Source organism: Heterocephalus glaber, unplaced genomic scaffold (assembly GCF_053883595.1).
Source record: "Heterocephalus glaber isolate CG9 unplaced genomic scaffold, H.glaber_assembly_v1.0 deba00001564, whole genome shotgun sequence".
Classification (NCBI taxonomy): domain Eukaryota; kingdom Metazoa; phylum Chordata; class Mammalia; order Rodentia; family Bathyergidae; genus Heterocephalus; species Heterocephalus glaber.
In genome coordinates this window covers 8,929,703-8,953,675 of record NW_028258351.1, presented here as the reverse complement: position 1 = coordinate 8,953,675, position 23,973 = coordinate 8,929,703, and the positions used below count along the sequence as shown (strand labels likewise).

Sequence of the window (23,973 nt, the reverse complement as noted above, 5' to 3'; positions counted from 1 at the left end):
CTTAAAAGCATGCAAGGTCTGGTTTTAGTAGTCCTTTGTTCGAGGTCTCCCCATTACTGTCCAGGTAAAACCTCAACTTAGTTTTCTTCCTTGCAAGATTTCTCAACAAAAACTTTTCTCCCTAAACAGACACTTTTAATTTTGCCATTTTTTACCCTCTGAGGGTGTTTTCCCCCCCTAAATCTATCTTCTTCCCTCTTCTGCTTGTATATATGAACCTGTCTTCATCTTGCAGGCTTCAGTTTAAATTTCCCATCTTAAACCATGTTCTCTGTGACAGACCATAGCCTGAAGAGATCAGCAATTCACTGACTCTTCATAATTCCTAGTCTTTATGTATGGTTCTGTAGATAATTCTTCATATATGTACCTCACTCATACTTCTAATCTCTTAAATAATTGTTTTATTGCTTAGCTTTTCACATTTTCTTTTTGTTATTCCCATCCCCTCAAACAAGATTATAAAGAATTTTGAAAAAGGCAGAAAGAAATAAAGAATAATATTTATCTAGAACATACTATGTGTTGTACTTTCCCAGGTGCTTTATGTACTTTATTTAATTTGACCTTTAACTAGTTCTATGAGGAATGGCTCCTCGATTTACAAATAAACAAATTGAAACAAGAATTTTACTAGAAGATAAGCAGAGAAGGTAAAATCTAAGTAAATTCTGTTTTTTTATTTTTCAAGATATTTAAAAGGGAAAAATTTGAAACTTATGGCATAGATACAGAGAGGGTTTTGAATCGTCTGTGCATTTTCAACCTATTTTTATAGATAACAAAAAAATAGGCTTTGTTAGAAAATGCTATTCAGTATTTTATTTTTTAAATGTTTTTTGAAGGAACTTTCCAAGGTAACAAAAGATACAGGCCATGTTATGTCTATAGCCAAAAATGTTTCCTCTTTTGTGACTTTGCTTAAAATAAAGAAACCATATAGTTCCTTCTTTTAGTTAGCTGAAAAAGGCAGTAGAGGAGGAAGGAGCTCAAGCAGGAACCTAAATTTAAACCGAGTTTAATTTGTAAGATGAATTATGATAGATTCATATCCTCTTATGTCAATAGGAAGTTCATAGAAACATCAGTGTGAGATTTTCACTTGCCTTTTAAGGGTTAAAGAAATGTTAAAACCAAATTACATTTTGTACCTATCCTACTCCTTTGTCCCACTCTTCAGTTAGCTGTTTACCCTCTTAGAATATGCTACATCAAAATACTAGAATCTGTTAGAATCTTACCACAGCAATTCAAAATAGTGCAGAAAAGAGTAGTTCAGGCTGTCCTTGAACTCACTGTGTAGGCCAGGCTGGCCTAGACCTTGCAGTGATTCTCCTGCCTCAGCCTCCCAGCTACTGGTGTGTACCACATACCCAGCAAACTTTTTATTTAGAAGACAAACTCACTTTGTAATTGCCCAGTTTTCTTACAGTAAGCATCTTCTATGTACATGAACAGTTATCTGTTGTTTATTCTGTAGGTGTTTTTCCTGTATCATACACTCTGCTGAAGGCTCAGAGAAGAATATATGGTATAAACATGTACATGATGTGAATATATGTATGTATTCTATCATAACATTTTTGTCTTAGGAAGCTTTTAAAATGAGCTGTAAAAAATAAAATGAACTGTAATAGTTTCATGACATTATTAAATATGAAATTGTATTTGTATAAAAAATACACAGTAGCCAGGCGTGGTAGTGCATGCCTGTAATCCTAGCACTTGAGAGGCTGAGGGCAGGAGGATTGCCATAAGTTCAAGGCCAGCCTGAACTACATAGCAAGACCCTGTCTCAGTCAATCAAGCAAATATACAACAATGATGATTGAGTACCACGTCTAATTTTTTTTAAGTTAAGGTGAAAGTGACCATTCTTCCCATGGAAGCTGAAGGAGGTTTAAAAAATAAAATTAGGGCCGGGGATTTAGCTCAGTGGTTCCGGCGCCTGCCTTGCAAGCACAAGGTCCCGAGTTCGATCCCCAGTACCAAAAAAAATTTTTAAATAAAAAATAAAAAAAATAAAATTAGCCTCCACCTGCCTCACAAGCTCAAGGTCCCGAGTTCGATCCCTGGTACCAAAAAGTAATAATAATAAATAAAATAAAATTAGGATTTTTTTCCCCACGTGAGGGATGGAACCCAGGGTCTCATGCATGATGGACAAGTTTTCTACCACTGTGGTACATTCCCGGCCCTTAAAAATTTTAACAGTTAATAGAAGTTTTAAGACCGGGGATTTAGCGCAGTGGTTTCACTGCCTACTGTGCAAGCGCAGGGACCTGAGTTTGATCCCCGGTACCAGAAAATAAATAAATGATGCCCTGATACATTTTTTTTAAAGAAATAGAAGTTTTAAATTGAGTCATAGCCCATGGAATATAGTTTCATATCTAAAACCCTTAGCTTTATCTGCCATGGCAGATACAAAACTAAACAAACATTTTGATTGAATAAATTTCAAAAGGCATATAAAAACCTAGATTAAAATCTTTCTCTGAGGCAAGCTCAACATTAAATTTTTTTTAATTCCATATAGTAAAACCATAAAAACCCATTATATACATCTTTAAACTGTGAGGAATTGAGTTTAAGTTTAAAACAGTAATGATGCCTTACTCTTCAAAATAAATTTTATATAAAGCAAAAATTAAACCAGATGTCCTGTGGAAAAATTTTCTTACCTGTTACTTTCTTTCGCAGAATGCTAAATTCTTGTTCTAACAGGACATATTGGTGATTTGGCTAAGAAAGCAAAAGGGGTGGTTCAATTCAGATTAAAAATGGTCCTCTAGCACACTGAAATGGTTTCTGTAGCACAGAGGAAGTTTATCAGTAGCTGTTGCCGGAAGTGCAATATGCCACAAGATGACTAAGAAATGTACTACTTTAACAGAACTTATTTTGAAATACAGTGTATATTATTTGAATGCTTTGAATTAATATTTGTAAGTAAACTTCGGAGACCCTCTAGTACTGTGATTATGTAATTTAAATATTTAGACTGGAGCCCTGAAGAAGAAATTATGTATTTAAAGGAAAAGCTACCACCATTTGGTTACTACCCATAGTGAGACTCACCCACTCACCCACCACCTTCACGCTAAGATACATCCTGAGCTCTCTTTTTATTTTTAATTTTGAGACAGAGCCACCGAAAGACACGAAATTACCCAGGCTAGGCTTGAACTTGCAAGCTTCCCAGAAGGCTGGAATTACAAGCATATACCACCATACCCCACTGAGATTTCTTATTTTTAGAAATAAATTTTGTGTTCTGTTTACTTGTATGACCTTAGGCAAGTTGTTGAACTTCTGAGTCACCATTTCCTTCTCTGAAGGAATATTTCCTTTATGAGATTATTATGAGTATTAAATAAGATATCTATAAATGCCTCATACATGGGCAGGTAACCAGTAAATGTTTAGGTTTCTTCCTCATTCAAAAGCCCAGGTAAGGGCTGGGCATTTAGCTCAGTGGTACCGCCACCTGCCTTGCAAGTGGAAGGTCCGAGTTCGATCCCTGGTACCAAAAAAAAAAAAGAGAGATTTCAAAAGCCCAGGTAAAGGCATAGTTAACTTATTTTCACCAAATACTTTCTTCTTTTTTTTGTGTGTGCTCAGGATTAAACTCAGAGTTTGTGAATGCTGGGCAACTGCTGTATCACGGAGCTACACTCCTGTCCCCTAATACTTTTCTAAATAAGAAATTAAGCAAAATATATTGAAAAGAATATGAGTCTGAGTAAAAGTTTGTTTGGTTTTTTTTTTTTTTTTGAGTCAGGATATCACTATATAGCCAAGGCTGGCCTCAAACTCACAGTGATCCTCCTGCCTCAGCCTCCTGAGTGCTAGGATTATAGCCGTGTGCCACCACACGCAAGTGTGGCAAGTCACCTTACCTGTTGAAAAAAAATGGAGATTGTAACTCCTAATTTATAAGTATAATATTGGATTAAACAAATATGAAGTGCCTTGCATAGTACAAGTTATAGTAGATAACATAAATATCAATTCATGTGCTCCTTTCCCCTGGTCACTGCAGAGGAACACAGATTATTATGACCCAGTTCTTAACTTCAAGGTATTTAAAACTTGATACAAAAAAAATAGCAGATAAAATCAAAATGTTACAAAGTTTTTGATTGACTGTTTTTATTTATTTATTTATTTGGTACCGGGGATCGAACTCAGGTCCTTGCACTTGCACAGCAGGCAGCAAAACCACTGAGCTAAATCCCCGGCCCGATTCACTGTTTTTAAATCCCTAAAGTAAAACATAATACCAGGAAATAGAACATAAGTAGTTTTATTCAAAAATAACTTAAAATTTTGAAATCAGAGATTTATCATCATCTTTAAATACCTGTCAAGTTTGGAAAGGAACCACTTCTGTTAGTTTGTGAACTATCATTGGATGTTATTCTGAGGATGTGTTAATACCCAATATAATGGATAATGAAATTAAATATCCCTGGAACAGCACATAAAAAGCTCTCTGGTGGGCCGGGGATTTAGCTCAGTGGTTCCGGCGCCTGCCTCACAAGCACAAGGTCCCAAGTTCAATCCCCGTGTACAAAAAAAAAAAAACCCAAAAAACCAAAAAAAAACAAAAGCTCTCTGGTAAGAAAATGTTTGACCAGTATGTTGAATATGAAAGTAGTTTCCTGGTTAATTTCTTATTTTTACAAATATACTATTTTATTTTAGTGTCTTCTGACAAGTATTTATTTATGACACTTGATTCAAGGAAAGCTTACCACTGTGTTCTGGTACACACTCCCACATTTTTAATTTACTTAAAATGGGAACACTGCCCAGAGTCTTTCCTAATCTGGGCCATTTTATTCCTCAAGATAACCTGATACTACCAGGATTGCCATGAGTATTCTCATGCTTTCCTTTTTACTTTGTTGACATTTAGCTTCATCTGGAATAATATGATATGATTTGTTGTTTAGGGAATATATATATTTTTACAATTTGATAATAACATTGTTCCCCCCAACAGACATTTTAAGATGCAACCTAGATGTTTGGAGTCATGGAATATGTAAAACTGAATTTGATGGCCAAAAGCAGTACCGTTAGGAAATTATATAAAAATTACAGTCCCTAGGACTCACCCCATTCTAATTGGAATCAGGAGTGCATGGGAATTAAACATTGGTGATTTTAAAAATTTCTTCATATAATTTTTGATATGCAGCCAGGGTGAGAACCACTAATCAAGAAGGGATAGTAAGATTATAGTCATGGTCTTTTTTTAAATTACTAGCATGTTGCACAGAATAAATTCTTATTAAGAGATAAGATTTTTTTTTAGATGAAACTTAAGACTTTAATTAGGGTGCCCTCCCTATTTCAGTAGATATTTGGAAAGTGTCTCAAAGCAATTTGGGGGCCAGGCAGGGTCTTGTTTTGTAGTCCAGGCTGCACTATGAACTCACTGTGTAGCCCAGGCTGGTCTCAAATTCTCAACAATCCTCCTGTCTCATCCTCCCAAGTGCTGAGATTACAGGTGTGCACCACCACATCCAGCTTCAAACCAATTTTTGTAATATACTTAATTGAAGATCTTGACTTGAATGTAACTCATTTTACTTGAAGTCAGTTTCTTAAAAGGTTAGGGAATTACCTGAAGGATCCTGTTTTCCATACTTGAACAAACACTTAAATGCACACGCGCACACACACACACACACACACACACACACACACACGCCTGCCTCTCCTTTGCTCATGTCACAGTGGATAGTAAAGAATAAAATTGGTAATTAAGGCACTTGGCATCCTTGAAGTCCAAATACTAACCAGCCTTAAGTTATTTGTTATCAGTGCTCCAATATGCAGTATTTTTACAAAAGATGAGCAGACTGCAATGGCTCACTCTTATAGTTAGTCCCAGCTACTCAGGAAGCTGAAACAGGAAGATCATGAGTTCAAGTCCACCCTAGGCAACCTATTAAGACTCCCTACTTCAAAAAATAAAAACAAATCATTTAAAAAGCCCCAAATTATGAAAAAAGGTAAATGTTACTCTTAAATAGTAAAACATACTTTGCATTTAAACTTAGCCTTCTGGTATGGCTGTAAATCTCATCTATTTTACTTGTATTGGATCTTATTGATCTTTACAGTGTTTTCTAAGACAATAAAGTGAATGCACATATATATAGTCACAGGTTTATCTAATGAGTTTTGATTTATTATACAAAGTTAAGTTTTAATATTTATAGTAGAAAAGCACTTTCTCATGTGTGCCATATGTAAATTGAACACATGTAGCCTAAAATTAGCTGCATTGATACATGAGCTGGTATGGATTCTGCCGTATCCAACAAAGAAGGTACTGTTAAATTATGCAGCTTGACTTAACACATTAGGAATTTGACTTCTGTTTGATATTGAAGCATGTACTTGTCTCTAAGGACATATACTAAGACTCTTCAAAGTTCATTTACTTTCAGGCAAAGATCGTCTAACTATTGTTGTTGAATAGGGAAGGTTTAACCCTTGCTATTGCTTTTACTTAGTTTCCTCAACTTAGTTTTAAGAATTTCCCCAAATGCTTGGTTGTATTTTTAAAGTATTCAGTGTCAAGCAGAAATACACAATTAAGTAATTAAGCAGACATATATCTCCCTTTTGATGCTAAATCATCTGACCAGCACTCTGGCATTAAATACCAAACCGACTTCCTTTTATACTCATAACCTTTCTCATCACTACTTTGCATTTTTTCTTCTCTGAAATATCTGTTAATTGGTACGTTTTTCAGTTCCTTCTTCATCTTTTCTTTCCCTTGTAGCTGTGAGCACTCCAGTAGATTGCATCATGAGATTGGGCCCTGTGAGCTGTTTTGCTCTTTTCCAAGTGTCTGATTCAGCAGGCCATAGCCCACTGCTTGCCAGAAAGTCACCATTGCTTCTAGGCTGACGTTTGCCTGCTTGTTTTGATCGTCTGAGAGATGAGACTTTGTTTGCCAGAACCACAGTTGATAGAAATAGAAGAATGCAGATAAGAAAGAGCACTGCAATTATAATTAAGCAAATTAATATAGCCATGTTGTTGCTGTTTTCCTCACAGGCATCCTTCTTAAAAATTTCACCGTGACTTTTGCTCGTGTGTTCAATGCTTTCTGCTGTTGGAGAACTGTTCCTGACAACAGAAGGTGTATAGAGCTCCTGTTCAGATTTAGGAGTTAAAGATACGATCTGAGATGGTATTGATATTTCAGGAATGTTTGTAGAATTAACTTTATAATCCACTTCAGGAGTTACAGGGCTTGTGTTAATGTTTTCGGTTTGGTGTCTGCCTGTGTTGTTTTTAATAACTGAATCCCAGGCAGTAGTATTGTTAGCCCACAGATGTGTATAGTTTGCTTTTGTTCCAGAAGACAAAGAAAAAACTGTTGTCATCAGAAAGGCAAGATGCAGGTAATGTCCTGTGTGTCCCTTGTCCATGAGCATAATGGTAATCTGTTGGAACAGTAATATCATTTGTTAATCTGTAAAAGAGTAATGGTTCATAGTTACGGTAATTGTAGTTAAAAGACAGGCAGATGATGGAGATGTTACAAGTAAATTACAAGTTCATGCCTAACATTCACTATTGAGTTCCTTCTTAATGAATTATTTTCTATTACTCTTAGATTGCACATAAACATTTTAATTTCTGTTGTACTTTTGGATGCTATAAATTACCATTACAAATATCTATTAATCATTTCAAACTGAATACCATGGCTTTACATGTTTTTTTTCCCATTCAAGTGTGTTGGACTTCAGCTTTGAGTCAGAAACTTCCGCTTTTACTCTTTTGATTCCTTATTTAAAGAAAAGAAAACCATTTAAAGATCGTTCTTGCTGAAACTCCCCACCCTCCAGCTAACATCTTTTAGTTAAGGAGAATGTGGCCTTGAAAATTTTGCTTCCTGTATGAAAGAAATGCAAGAGGCTCTTTTTTTTTTTTTTTTTTTAAGGAAGGGCAGCAAAGTTTGGTAGAAACCAAAAGAAAAGGAACTTCAAATAGGAATTGGAGATGTTCTTTTTTCTTCTGAGTTGTTTTAACACTCAGAGTAAAACACTACTTAAAAATATATTCCCAGCATTTGTGAAAGCAGTTTTATGTTGGTGGTTTTCTATTTTCACCTGTATTTTTTCTAACTTAATGTGACTTTCTAAATGTAAGAGAATGCTTATTTTCTCAACCTAAAAAAATGTGGCATAACAAGAAGTGGATTTCTTCTGAATAATCTCAAAAATTTTCAACAAAAGTTGCCTTTTTATCATTTTCTAACTAGAATTTTTTTTTGATTTTGGCATAATTCTAAAAGAAGAACTTGGTATCATTATATGGGAAGAAATACATCATCAGGATCTTGGGGACTGAGGATGAAGTGACAGATTATAAGCATCCCAAAATATGATTGAAAAAGTTGATATTTAGCAACTGGGAGTGTAGCTCAGGCGTAGAGAATATACTTGGCATGCACAAGATCCTGGTTCAGTCCCTAGCTACTACAACAAAAATTGACATTTCACTTTGGGGTCAAAGTTTCCAAGAAGCCAGTACCAAAAGGAGACAGATTCTGTTCCTAATTCTTATTATCCACCCTATGATTAGAGAGACTTAAATAGAGCTGAAATTATCTATTCCAGTGCTGCTAACCTGCCAGAGAAGATCTGTCACCCTCAGTGAAGTATCTCTTATAATAATGTGCTGGTGTGCCTTACTTTTTATAAGAGTATTTTATTGTTAGCATTTATTTGAGAGAATTATAAGCAAGAACTAGATTGTTCTGAGATTTACTAAATAAAGTTGCCTGGTTAAGGAGCTTGTGTATTTTATAGAAATTCTTTTCCAACTTGAATGTGCATGAGAGTTCTTTTTTTTCCCCCTCCCTCTTTTCTTTTCTTTTTTCTTAGTATAGATTTAAACTCTCAGTTCTTGGGTGGGGCCTGAAATCTCTTAATCCATTTCCAGGTGATACAGATGCTGCTCTGCTAGGCATGTGTTTGAGCATCAAGGTTTTATAAGTAACAATTATTATATATCATTAGATAAAATTTGTATACTATTAAAATACCTAAGTTTAGAATCACAAATATGATACTGTTGAGTTACAAACAAAAGCAGGATACAATAATGCTGATTAGAAATTAATCTCTGAAATAATAATTCATATTAATAGTAAAGAGGGAAAAAATTTTATTAAATGTTCTAGGATCAAGATTATTTCTTGGATTAAGACCTTTAATAGACCATTAAAGAGGCACTCTACTGAATAGTGTTCAGCTTCAACTTTTCAGTTAAATGATACAAATCTTTGGATATTTTATGATTTTTTTTTTACTCAAAAAAATACTTTAGGTTAGCAAGTAATTTCCACCCTTTTGTGCTGGAACGGTCTACTGTATTACATGCTAAAATGGTTTAAAATGGGTTATTCTTGTCACATCAGTTCATTAACAATGTGATATACATCACAGTACTGTACACATTTTCACAGTGCATACCACGGCCCGATAATAGGCTCCCTGTTGATTGTCTTCAGCCAGATGTACTGCCATGCCCAGAAAAACAAACTAATAACAAAATGAGACTCTCTTACCATTATAAACGCTTGGGAGTTAAAGGCTTTTCACAGCTCTAATTTATGCCCTAAGAGGCTAGGTTATATTATCAAAAGTTTATCTCTGATCATTTCAGTAAAATTTATAATGCCTAACCATTAATAATAAGAAAGTATTTTAACATTTTTAAATAATATAAAACTTTTTAGTTCACTTGTAGAGTCCAAATTTAGATCTTTCCTAATCCTAATTTAAAACTCCATATTAACAGTTGTAAATCCTTCTATTTTCTGTTTACATTATTTACATAATTTTACATATAGAACAGGAAAAAAGCAGCATACATTTTTGATCACTTATGATTCTTCTGTTAGTAATATTTTTGTGTATTTTTAAAAGTAGTTCCTCGCACAGTAATTTGAACAAAGTTATAAGCAAAATGACATAAATCTTATATATATGACCTACCTTACAAAATGGTTGGTCAGAATTTGATATGATTTTAATAAGCCACTTCTTCTTTTACCTTCTTATTTAAAGTAGAATAGACTTGGAGAACACAAAATTTAAATCTGCAACAAAAAAAGGGTACATACAGCTAGCTTCCACTTTTAAAACCAAACCACAGATGACACATTTCCTTTCCGCTGCAACAAAAACTCCAGCTTGTCTTGCTGGCCGCTGGCATGACAGGATGCTTTGTAGAACAAATCTCCGCCTCCACAGAAGGGAGGGTTTTCCAGTTAATGCCTTTTGACCTTTGGCTTATTATGTATGCCTCCTATATTCTTTTGAGTGATATGTTAGTATTATTTAATAGATGGTATCTTTGATGTAGCATTAAAATTTCTAAAAAACTTACTAGTATACCACAGACTGATTTGAAAACATGCGATTGAAGTCCTTGGGGTAGTTGTTAGATAATAGAAGCGATGATACCCTTAACTGACATTTCAGATTGTGGAACTGAAACAATGATTTGAGAAAGTATCTAGCAAACTTAGATTACATAGAAACAGAAAACCTTTTCATATGATATATTGTATACACACATATTCTCTCCCCAGATGTCTAAAATGAATGTTGCTGGGCATGGCACACACCTGTAATCTCAACATTCTGGAGGCTGAGGCAGAAGGATCACCGTGAGTTCGAGGCCAGCCTGGGCTATGTAGTGAGTTCAAGGCCAGCCTGAACTACGAAGCAAGACCCTGTCTCAAAATTAATTAATTACACATTTTAAAACATGGCTGTCATTTTTTCTCCAAAAAATGGCTGCCCCTCATGATCTCCTTGTTTCTGTTCATGATAGCATTATTTGTAACCTTAAAAGCTTAGAAGCAGGTCCTTTAAATTTGTGTCCTTTTCTTTGATTCCAGATTAGACTTTGGGTTATGTGGGCTGTTCTTTTATATTTTTTGGATCAGCTTTTTTCTTGTTTTTACTATTCATCATAGTTTTTTTTTATCATCATAGTTTTTCAGATCCTTGTTAGGTACTGGTCAAGTGACAAATACAATATCATTTTTACTAGCTCCAACCAGCTTCATCTATCTTGTACAAATAGATGTCTTTGGTCATGTTACTCCTTTATTAATTTTTTTTAAGTTGAATAATTTTCTGTTTTCAGAAGTGATTAAGAAATGTTTGTAGATATAAAGATCAGATGAAAATGTTTAAAAACAAGAAAAATGCCAACCCCCTCCCCATATATTCCTATTTAGTATGCCATGCCTAGGACTAGGAAATTCTATTTTTATAAACACCACAGTTGATTCTGATGCCAGTGATATGCAGAACATACTCTGAAAAATACTCAGTCCCTAGAAGACCTGAATCCCTTCACCGAACATTTACACTTTATAATTTGGCTTTTCCCAGATGTTTCTCTCAAAACTTCCCTACATGAATCTTCTGTTATATCTAAACTAGTTATTTATGTGACACATTTAGTTACCTATTTTTTTTTGCCTGATTCCCCCTTCTTGAGTGCCAAATTCCTCCTACCCAGTTGAGCCTGAGTCTTCTATATAGCTCTTATGCTCATTCCCAGTCTGTATTGATCTCACTTCTTTTGAATTTAATAGCAGTATTTACTCTACAGTTCCTTTGATAAGTGATTACATGCTGCATTATACAGGTTGTCCAAGATACTTTGTCCAAAATACTTTGCACTAATAATGTTTTGGATTTTGGAATATTTGCATATTACATGAGACATTTGGGGGATAGAATCCAAGTCAGAACACAAAATTCATTTATTATTTATGTATACCTTATACACATAACCTGAAGGCAGCTTTATACTATATTTTTAGTATGTACGTGGTTTTGCTGCAGCCCATCACAGAAGATCAGGTCTGAATTTTCCACTTGTGGCATGTATTGACATTCAAAAAGTTTCAAATTTTGAACCATTTTGGATTTCAGATTCTCAGATTAGGGATGCTCAATTTGTATATATTCTTTTATCTTGAAATATTTTTTTTTGGTTTGAAAATCATTTAACTTGTCATTTTTATTTGATGTGCTCCCAAAAAGATTAAAAACTAGGAGAAGATGCTGTGTTTACCTTAGCAAATTTAGCAGTACTATCCCTAGAGTCATCAAATATAGAAACTGTTGGGTCTAAGTTAGTGTAGTTATTTGGATTTGAAATTCTGGTACCATGTTCTTCACAGCTTTCTCAGCATAGCTACTCACATTGATTAGCATTCTTTGGTTTTGAGCTATATATGACCTAATATGGCTTAATAAAAAATAGTGTTGACTGGTTTACACAGCTGAATAGTCCAGGAAAAAATTGGACCCCAGGAGATACTCTCTAGGTCTTAAACTAGGCCTCCATTTCTCGCTTCATTTCTCAGCTCTTTCTCTTCAGTTTTTGGGCAGGCTTTTCCTGCATATCCCAAGTTTGCTGAATCATTCTCTGGTCAAGGTAGGATAGAAGGGTTGGCTGCAGCCTAAAGCATTTTCACTCCAGAGCTGCACAGCCAGTGATTCCTACCCAGACTATTTACCTGACAGATTTGGTGGGCCAGAGGCAACCAACCAGTTCCCACTATCTTCCTCTTTTATTAACTGATGGGCAAATTTTGTATTGTTATTACTCAAAAGTTTTGGATTGGAGATTTGTCTTATGCCTTTTACCCTGATTTGACAGTGTCTGAAGAACAACTGAAGCAGGGTGTTGTGGCACATGCCTGTAATTCCCAGCACTTGGGAGGCTGAGGCAGGAGGATTGCCACAAGTTTGAGGCCAGCCTGGGCTACATAGTGAGTTCAAGGCCAGCCTAAAGTACATAGAAAGACCCTGTCTCAAAAATTAAAATAAAAGAAAAACAAAAAAAAGAAAAGAAGAGGGCTGGGGATTTAGCTCAGTGGTGCCACCGCCTGCCTCGCAGGTGCAAGGTCCCGAGTTCGATCCCCGTACCAAAAAAAAAGAAGAAAGAATAATCGATTTAACATATTCCTGATGGCTTGAACCACCAGTGGCATGTGCATGTCTGACCCATTGGGTAGCTTTTTATTTTTTGGGGGGGGGAGGTACCGGGGGGTCGAACTTGGGACCTTGTGCTTGTGAGGCAGGTGGCGGAACCACTGAGCTAAATCCCTGCCCCTAGCTTTTTAATAATTAGTAAAAAGACCAATAAAACTGATTAGTACCACCAGTGGTACAAGCCATCATTTGGGACAGTTTTACATGTATCTCCAGTGATTCAAGCCACCTGACAGTGAGACATATGAATTATGGCCCCATTGTGAACGCATTAAAACATGAATCCAGCCAGGCATGGTGGTGCACACCTGTAATCCCAGCATTCTGGGAGGCTGAAGCAGGAGGATTACAAGTTCAAGCCTGGCCTGGGCAACTTAGGGACTTAGACCCTGTCTCAAAATTTTAAAAATCCAGGCACCGTGACACACACCTGGAACCCCAGCACTTGGGAGGCTGAGGCAGGAGGCTTGCCCCAAGTTCAAGACCAACCTGATGTATATACCAAGACTGTCTCAAAAAAAAAAAAAAGTGTGGGAGGGACTAAGCTACTAGCTATAGCTCAGTGCAAAGACCCTGAGTTCAGTCTCCAATACCAGGAAGGGGATTGGAGGGTAGGGGAGAACATGGGTCCAGACTTTAAATAATTGTTTTCTATTATTGTGTTCTTTAGAAAATGAATCAGGAAAATTAGAAAAAAATAATTAATGGCATCTGTATATTTATTCACAGCTCTGTTAAGTCTTTGGCCTTTTATTTTATCTTCCTTAGGTTCAAAACTGGTCAAATCAATGGCGATTTGCTGATTTACCACGTCTTGCTGACTTTAAAGCCATATTATGCAAAGCCATATGAAATTGTAGTGGACCTTACCCATACTGGGCCTAGTAATCGCTTTAAAACAGACTTTCTCTCCAAGTGGTTTGTTGTTTTTCCTGGCTTTGCTTATGACAATGTCTCTGCAGTCTACATCTATAACTGTAACTCCTGGGTTAGGGAGTACACCAAGTATCATGAGCGGCTACTGACTGGCCTCAAAGGCAGCAAAAGACTAATTTTCATAGACTGTCCTGGGAAACTGGCTGAACACATAGAGCATGATCAACAGAAACTCCCCGCTGCCACCTTGGCTTTGGAAGAGGATCTGAAGGTATTCCACAATGCTCTCAAGCTAGCCCACAAAGATACCAAAGTTTCTATTAAGGTGAGTTTTGATTTGTGTTTTTGAATGATTCATTACTTTTCTTAACTAACCAGACCTCCCTAAGTGTCATGGTAGTTATATATCAAATGTCACTCCAAAGGTAAGAAGGCCAAGATTTCTCTTTATAGAGATCCTGCAGGAAATATGAGAAGTATACACGGAATTATATCCTAGATTGGGTTGGAGGCAGAAGAATGCTATAGAAAAGGTGCTATAGTTTGCTGTCTGTCAGTCAAATAGTAAGAATGTGGAGAGTAGAATTTACCTAATGAGAGTTCTTATTAGTACGTGATTTTTTTTCAGTGAGGAGCAGGAGCCTTATGGATAAAATTGGTACTTGTCTGTAGGGATCTCCTTAAAAAGTAAAATTAAAGTTTTTTCTGATGTTTTCAGATTTTTTTGAGGTTATTTATCACAGTAATCATTGGACCTATTTGAGTATGTAATGGTAATAACTCAAATGGCAAACATAGTGGGTAGATGAGTGGGTGGGTTGGTTAGTTGGTTTTTGGAGCCTCTTCAAATTCTACATAATAGAATTTAATTATTCTCCACTTCATCCTCTCACCCTCACTTTTCAGGTTGGTTCTACTGCTGTTCAAGTAACCTCGGCAGAGAGAACGAAAGTCCTGGGGCAGTCAGTCTTCCTAAATGACATCTACTATGCCTCAGAAATTGAAGAAATCTGCCTAGTGGATGAGAACCAGTTCACCTTAACCATTGCCAACCAGGGCACACCGCTCACCTTCATGCACCAGGAGTGTGAAGCCATCGTCCAGTCTATCATTCATATCCGGACCCGCTGGGAGCTGTCACAGCCTGACTCTATCCCCCAGCACACCAAGATTCGGCCAAAAGATGTCCCTGGGACACTGCTCAATATTGCATTACTTAATTTAGGCAGTTCAGACCCTAGTTTACGGTAGGTTTTTTTGTTTGTTTGTTGTTAATTCAGCTTTGTCCAGGATTTGCTCTTTTAAAATGAGGCCATTTAATAAGCTTTTTAAGATAGCCTCTTTCTTAATGCTGTAAATTGGAAGGTATGCTGTGTTGGTTAACCAGTGTGACCTCATCACATTGTGGGGTATTCACATGAACTGTGGAATTCTCAATAGGATGATTCACTCTAAACCAGTATATGTTCTTTCTCCAGGAAACTTTCATCTAAAACAGACAACAGAGCAGATTTTTTTCTTTTAAAAAATGTCCTTTTTAGCCGGGCATGGTGGCACACGCCTGTAACCCCAGCACTCAGGAGGCTGAGCCAGGAGGACTTCCATGAGTTTAAGGCCAGCCTGAACTACATAGTGAGACCCTGTCTCAAAACACAAAGGAAGGAAGGAAGGAAGGATGGATGGATTCCGGAAGGAAGGAAAGAAGGGAAAATGAGAGAAAATGTCCTTTTAAAAAAGTCCACTACTAAAGTTGTTTCTCCTCCGAGTCCTCTTAAGTTTTCCCATGCTTAAAAACATGTCACTGCTAAGTTTCCTGATAGCAAATCAGATTAGCGTTGTTTGACAAAAGAAGACCTAATGTTCAGTAACTCAAAAGAACATTATTGCATACTTTTCACCTACAAAGGGAATGATCAAACTATACATTAAATTTAAATTTTTAAATATATTACAATAAAAGACACATTGTCATTAATCTCCCTCAAAATACTCCTCCTTGCTTCAATCATACTTATCTGTGTTCTTTCTTGCTACTTTCTGAAGCAGTTCTGGAAGTCCTTTTTATGAGGTGCAATAAAAAATTTGGTGAATACTGCTGCCAAATGCCATCAGGCTTGTGAAGACATAACTGGGTGTCGTCATCCACTTTGTTTACTGGATCTGACACCATGCACCTCCTGGTTCTTGCCAAAAATCAAAATGACAATGAAAAGTAAATGTTTGAATTGATTCAGGACATTAACACAGCCATGAGAGTGCAACTGAATCACAAAACAGTCACAAACAGGACTTCCACAGCTGCTTTAGAAAGTGGCAAGAACAATGGGATAAGTGTAGTGGAATTGAGGGGGGATATTTTGAGGGAGGTTAGTGGTAATGTGTCTTTTACTGTAATAAATTTTTTAAAAATATGTATTTTGATCACACCTCGAATGTCACTTTAATAGGATTCTTGTAAGAAATCTTAAGATCAAAGAGTATAATCGGTTCTGTTTAGTCTTAATAATTTGAATGCAGATATGGGAAAAACATGACTATGGAGCCAGTTGATTTGGTTTAATCTGCTACTTTTTAAATCTACTTTTTAGATCTACTTTCTAACTTTGTATGACTTTACAGAAGGTACTGAAGTTCACTGAGCTCTAGTTTCCTTATTTGTGAAATGAAGGTAGCTATTCCTTCCATATGTGCCTGCAAAGATTTTATTAATAGTATGTATGCTACAATAGTACATCACCTAGCAAATCCTTTGTGCTTAGTAAATAGTATACGCTCCACTTTCCTTTTCCTCCCTGACAAGGTCTCTATTTACCTCTTCTCCCATTACTCCACTCTGTTTTTCATTTTAGGATAATTTCTTGTCTCGAGTACCTTGAGATTGTCAGGATTTTTACAGAAAGAAATTGAGCATCCCTAAACTGAACATAGAAAATCCAAAGTGCTCCAAAATCTGAAACTTGTTGAGCATTGTGTCCAGGACTCAACATTTCATATTTCGGAGCGTATTGGACTTCGGAGTTTTGAATAGAGATGCTTACCCAATAAAGTCTATGCAAGTATTCCAAACTTTAAAAAAAGAAGAATCTGAAACACTTGTGGTCCTAAGCACTTTGATAAGGTATACACAACCTGTTTAAATACTTAGTTTCATAAACTCTTCCCTGGGATATAATATAATTCAGGCTGTATAGTGGGCCTTTTAGGATTCTAGATTTTCCTTTATTTAAAAGGAAAAAAATAAATGAATTAGCAGGATTTTTTTTTATCTGGATGACTCTCATGAGGTTGAACTCCCAGAAATAGTTTATAAAATTTTATGTATGCCTAGCTTTCCTTATCTCATTATTTCTGTGGTATCTGTTCTCAGCTGAGGAAGCCTAATTCTTTATCATTATTGTACAGAATAAACACTAGTAACAAAATAGTGTAACTTAGAATTCCTAGAATTTAATAAAAGATAAACTTAGAAACAATAACATTAATATTTTCATTTTAGAAAAATGAAACTGTACACTTGCTATTTCTAACTCAATGTGCTTTATTGAAGAATGTTAACAACCTTTTAACGCTACAGTAATTAACTTGAGTGAACTTGTACTCTTTCCTGCTGGTATAAAACAAATTAATAGCTGTACTTTTTACTGAAGCATGTCAGCCCAAAGAAAAAGGCCTTTGGGCAAACTAAATGTTCATGACTTTTTTTTTCCTTATGTGGTTGTTGCATAAATATATCAGCTGATGACAATTCAGAGGTAAGGTAAACCTGAAATTTAATAAGCAAACTATTTCTTTTGCTGCATGAAAAAAATAGAATTTTAAAATTGAGTCTGAGTTCTTTACGCTATCTCCTAAATTGCTTAAATATATTTTCAGACATTTATAAGAGAATTTTTGGTTCTAATAGAGCTTAGACATTATAGTTTTTTGTTTCAGTAGTTATATATGATATAATGAGGTCTTCGAAGAAAAAAAAGGATGAATTAGATTATAGTTAATTTTGGTTTTGACCTCCAGTTTTTACAGTAACTTGTAGGACATCTACAGGGAAATTAAATGGATCCTTATTTTCAAGAGTCTAAGTTTCAATTTGATGAGTAGTTACTTCAATTCGCATGATCTTCAATGTATGTAACTGGATCCTAGTAGAAAGGAAACCAAAATTTGAGCCTTATTTTGACTATTTTTCTGTTGATCCACCTTAGGACCATAAACCTCTCATGTTTTATGTCCCAGTGAGAAGTCTTCTAGTAAGCCCTACACCCACCTGTGTCAGGAGCCTCAACATTGCTTTTTCAGTTATGTAAATAATCTCTCTTTTAAAAATCCCTAAATGATCCAGGGGTATTTGGGGTTTACCATATAGCTCTAATTGATCATAAAATTTAAAAATAGTTAATCATGCTTTTTAATAGAACCTCATGTTATATGTTATGAAAAAAATAGAATTATAAGGAAAAATAAGTTTTAAAACAACTTCATTTGTGTTTTCTCCTAGGTCAGCTGCCTATAATCTTCTGTGTGCCTTAACTTGTACCTTTAATTTAAAAATCGAGGGCCAGTTACTAGAGACATCAGGTTTATGTATCCCTGCCAACAACACCCTCTTTATCGTCTCTATTAGTAAGACACTGGCAGCCAATGAGCCACACCTCACGTTAGAATTTTTGGAAGAGTGTATTTCTGGATTTAGCAAATCTAGTAAGTAATGATAATTTTCTTTAATACTAACAATGATTCTAAGAAAATTCAAACAAAATCCTTTTGTTTCAGAACTTCAGTGAAGTCTTTCACTTTGTTGTTACTTTTAAGTTATAATCTTTCATCTGTGGTACCCTTGTAACTAAAGGAACTCTGAAAGAAATTTATGATAGGACACATTGAGAAATCCATCAAAATTCTGGCAGTAGAAGCAAGATGACAAGATTCTGCTACCTTACATGTCTCTGGGCCACTTTTAAAGTATTTTTTTCACTGTGAGTAAAATAAGCTTTAGCATTTCTTTTCTCAGCAGAAAAATCCACATCAGAAAAGTATCCATATTACCTCCTTGATTTTAGGGAAAATGTGATTTTTATTGGACGTGTGGTTCCTGGAGAATACAGTGGTACATGATACAGGGACCTGGCTTGGCTTTAATAAATATCATAAATTTAAGATCCACTGTTTATCTGTCCATCTTTCTACCCCGTAGGAGTATGAATGTTGATCTCCCAGCTCAGTTCTTAATATTTTCTTCCCTTCGTCTTCCTCCCCATAATATATACAGCTTTATTTTTCTGCATTCAGACACATTTCTTGATCTTTCTGTAGTTGATAATTGAGAGATATAACAACTCATCATGACTAGGTCACTTTGTGTTTTCTAAGTAGAAGATGTAGGAATAAGAAAATGTGATCTGGGGATGGTAGCTCACACCTGTAATCTCAGCACTCTGGGAGGCTTAGGTAAAATTACAAGTTTGGTCATAAGGACCCTGTCTCAAAATTAAAAAAAAAAAAAAAAAATTAAAGCGCTGGAGATGGAGTTCAAAAGCCCTGAGTGCAATCTGTAGTACCACCAAAATTTTTTAAAAGTATGATTGATAAAATAGTAAAAGTATAAAGCTTTATTGATAAGTACTAACATAAAAAAAGAGCTGAGTAGGGCCAGGAATTTAGCTCAGTGGTTCCACCGCCTGCCTCACAAGTGCAAAAGTCCCAAGTTCAATCCCCAGTACCAAAAAAAAAAAAAAAAAAAAAAGAGCTGAGTGAATGGCCAGGCATATTGTATTCCTGCATGAACAGTTCTTCCTAAAGAGGACAGTTTGAATGAATGCAGTCTCATCAGAATAGCCATGAAATTTGAGGATTGAGATTGGAAGTAGACTTTAAATGACTTTTAAATTCTACTTAAAAGTACAAGAATAGCTAAGAAAACATTGAAAGTAAAGAAAACAAATTTGAAACTACAGATGTTTGGGTGTTTGTGAATTAGCAGTCAAACTGGGCATGGTGATACATGTCTGTAATCCCAGAAGTCAGGAGGTTGAGGTAGGAATATCACCAAAAGTTCAAACCCAGCCTAGGCTACATAGTTGAGTTCAAAGCCAGCCTGAATTATATAGCAAGACTTGTCTCAAAAGAACCAAAAAAGATTTTTTAATTGGAAAAGTAGAAATAAAAGAATCAGCAGTCAGATCAGAACAGATTGATAAGTAGCATCACAGGGCTGGGGATATAGCTCAGTGGTGGAAGAATACTTGCCTAGCATCCAGAAAGTCCTGGGTTTGATCCCCAGCACTACAGAGGAGGATTCGGGAGGGGGAGGGAGGAGGAAAAAAGAGGGGGAATGGAGAGGAGAGAAATATTAAATCATTTCAGAAATTAGCCTGGAAAATGAATTGTTAGATTTTCATTTACACTACAAGATACCAAAATAAGTTTTAGTTGTGTTTAAATGTGAATATAAAAAATAGAACCATTAACAAAAGAAGAGGAAGAGTGAATATTGCTTTCTAGATGAATGATGACGACATGTGAAACAAAAATGATAGAAACAAAGTAAATAGTTCAATAGCTTTGACTTTGAAAAATTTCAAAACATCTCAACAAAAAAGGTGAACAATAAATCTAAACCTAGAAGATAAACTTGGACCAAATATGAGAAAAGATTAATATCTTTAATAATAAAGAACTCTTACAACTTAATAAGAAAAATGAATCAGCCGTAACATACAGCCAGCCAGCCATGGTGACACATGCTATGTATGATCCCTGCACTCGAGAGATTAAGGCAGGAGAATCAGGAGTTTGAGACCAGCCTGGGCTACATAGCAAGAGCCTATCTTTAAAAACCATGAATGAATAATGAATGAAGAGCAAATGAATGATTGTACAAATAAACCCAGTACTCTGAGAGACTGAACCAGAATGAACAAATTCAAGCCCAGCCTGGGTAACTCAGCAAGTCCCTGTCTCAAAATAAAAAGGGCTGGGAATGTAGCTTAGTGTGAGGACCCTAGGTTCACTGGGTTCAAAGAGACATAAATTGAAAGAATAACGTGATAGCATATTCAACTTTAATATTGAAAAAAAAATAAGTGCTAGTGTTTTGTAGCATTATAAGAAGAGGTAATTTTACTAGAAAGCAATTTGGAAGTGATTTCAAGATGGTTAAGGTTAATCACATCTTTTGGCCTCATAATTCTGCTTTTTAGAATTTGCCCTAAAGAATTAATGTTAACATGTTCAGCATAGATTATTTTTAATTTAGATTTTTTAATATATCAGTATAATATCCAATATTAAGGAATAACTTGACATACTTTAACATGTAAATACATCGTGACTGTATCTTTCAGATCCAGGACATTTCCAAGATCCAGAAGCATCTTTTATTACTCAGTATCATTCCATAACCAAAAGTAAACACTGTTATGACCTCTAGTTGTCGTAGATTTATTTTGCCTACTTTTGAAAAGTCCAGCAGTCAAATAGAGAACTGATTGAATTGTTGGCTTTCCATGTGGATGTTTTAATTAAACTATTAAAAATGATTTTTAGCTGGATATGGTGATGCATGCCTGTAATCCCTGCACTCTGGTAGGCTGAAGAAGGAGTATCACATGTCTAAACCCAGCCTGGGAAACTTAATGATTTAGCAAAGTAAGTCAAAATCAAAACTAACAAAGCTAGGGATGTAGCTCAGTGGTGCCGTGCCTGCCTCACAAACACAAGGTCCTGGGTTTGATCTCTGGTAACAAAAACAAAAACTAACAAAAGGGCTGGGGGTTGTAGCTCAGGTTCAGTCCCAAGTCCAACTATACGGGATTGAGGAGGGTTTGGGATGCTTTCCTGGCACGCATGAAGCCTTGGATAGACTTCTTTGTACCACAAAAAAAGAGGGAGGAAAACAAGTTTGTGTTACAGAGCTTCAGGCTGGGAAGATGAGAACATTCTGGAGATGGATGGGTGGTGATGGTTGCGCAGGCATGTGAATGTACTTAATGCCATTGAACTGTACACTTAAAATGATTAAAATGCCAAATTTTGTATTGTGTATCTTATAAGTCTAAAGGGTTTTTTTAAAATAAGTTTAAAAATATTTTTGGAGCGAGGCATGGTGGCACACCCCTGGAATCCCAGCACTCGGGATACTGAGGCAGGAGGATCACCATGAGTTTGAGGCCAACCTGGGCTACGTAGTGTTATCAAGTCCAACCTGGAATGTGCAGCAAGACCCTGCCTCAAAAAATTAAAATTAATGCTGGGTGTGGTGGTGCATGCCTGTAATCTGGGCACTCAGGAGGGTGAGGCGGGAGGATCACTGTGAGTTCGAGGCCACCCTAGGCTACATAATGAGTTCAAGACCAGCCTGAATTACATGAGACCCTGTCTCAAAAAACAACAAAAAAATTAAAATTAAAAAATTTTTTAAATACACTTTTGGAGAATGTTTAATGATGAGTAAAATAATATAATGTTTAGTGGAAAAATATTCAGGATGTGGTACATATGTTTCTGTGGAGGGGAGGTTGTAACATGTAGACACACACATAAATGTATATTTTCTCTGCCGAATTTGAAAGCCTGAAGAGAGATGAGGTGATATGCCAGTATATTCATATTAATTTCACTTTTGTGGTAATGCTTTCTTTTTCAACTCTGATTGTCACATTTCTCTTACAATGAGATAAAATATAAAAATTTTTTAACTAGAAGAAGTTATTAAAAGAAAAAACCTCAAAAACTGACTTACTGGATTTTAAAATTACTTTCTTTAAGGCTTACTCTCTTTCTTTATCTCTTGTCTTCAAACATATATTTATTTCCCAAGTCCCTTTTCTTCAGGCTGATTCTAGGTAATGGTCTTTGCCTTTCACCTCTCCCATCCCTTTATGTTAAAATAATTGTTGTAATTTTCATTGACCATCTATGCTAATAGTGTATTTTTTTCCAGGTATTGAATTAAAACACCTTTGTTTGGAATATATGACCCCATGGCTGTCAAATCTAGTCCGTTTCTGTAAGCATAATGATGATGCCAAACGACAAAGAGTCACTGCTATTCTTGATAAACTGATAACAATGACCATAAATGAGAAACAGATGTACCCTTCTATTCAAGCAAAAATATGGGGGAGCCTTGGGCAGGTATTGAATTTGCTCAAATATTTATCTAATATCTCCTTTGTACACATGGTTACCTGATGCTTATTTTGTGCTAGGCACAAGGAATATACAGTAACTGTGAAAAACAGTTCCTTCTTTCAAAAGCAAGCAGGCACTCACCCTCCTCTTCATCTGGTTTGGTTTGAAATTATAAAAGTCTAATGCACTGGGCTGGGGATTTAGCTCAGTGGTTTCGCCGCCTGCTGTGCAAGTGCAAAGATCCGAGTTCAATCCCTGGTACCAAATAAATAAATAAATAAATGTCTAATGTACATCTCAGAACCAGAGAAAAACTAATTATTTTAGCACTCTTTTTTGTGGTCTAATTATGTAGAGTTTAATTGTAGAAATCTAGTTTCACTTCTAGTAGTGTTTTAAAATATATTCTAGCTGGGCATGGTAGTGCACGCCTGTAATCCCAGCACTCAGAAGGCTGAGGCAGGAGATTTTCTGCGAGTTCAGAGCCAGCCTGGGATACATAGTTCAGGGCCAGTTTGAACTACAAAGGGAGACCCTGCCTCAATAAATAAATAAATAAATAATATTCTAATCTCTACATACCAGGGATGTCAGTAAATAGATCTTTCTTTCCTCCCTTCCCTCTTCTCCCCCTTTTTTTTTTTCTCTCTCCTCTCTCCTTTCTCTTCTCTTCTCTTGCACTGAGCCATGTCCCGGGGTCTTTTCTGTCTTCCTTCTTTAGCCTCCCAGAGTGCAGGAATTATATGCATGGATCACCATACTCAGCTCAGTAAATATTTCCATATGGATGTTACTTGGGACATTTGCTTTCATTTATGATTCTTGCTTAATACCACTGTTAAAATATAGGATGTAACGTAACTTTTTAAATCTGACAAGAATTATACGTATT

General features: G+C 35.9%; 2 protein-coding genes across 11 annotated transcripts in view; one reads left to right on the top strand and one right to left on the bottom strand.

The window, feature by feature from the left end:
• Positions 1-23,973, top strand: part of Nf1 (neurofibromin 1) — a 285,217-nt gene that overhangs the window by 224,913 nt on the left and 36,331 nt on the right. For all 10 annotated transcript variants that reach the window (XM_087191932.1, XM_021248915.2, XM_021248918.2 and 7 more), the window contains 4 exons: positions 13,845-14,277; positions 14,859-15,199; positions 18,448-18,650; positions 22,891-23,084. In XM_087191932.1, the coding sequence (XP_087048058.1) occupies positions 13,845-14,277; positions 14,859-15,199; positions 18,448-18,650; positions 22,891-23,084 (1,171 nt within the window). The remainder of the gene's footprint in view (positions 1-13,844; positions 14,278-14,858; positions 15,200-18,447; positions 18,651-22,890; positions 23,085-23,973) is intronic.
• Positions 6,187-7,517, bottom strand: Evi2a (ecotropic viral integration site 2A). The gene has a single exon (XM_004870676.3). It carries the CDS (start codon positions 7,500-7,502, stop codon positions 6,762-6,764), a length of 741 nt encoding a protein of 246 aa, XP_004870733.2. The 5' UTR covers positions 7,503-7,517; the 3' UTR covers positions 6,187-6,761.

Coding starts and splice junctions, on each gene's coding strand:
- Evi2a (XM_004870676.3), bottom strand. CDS start 7,502: ATGATATTACTGTTCCAACAGATTACCATTATGCTCATGGACAAGGGA.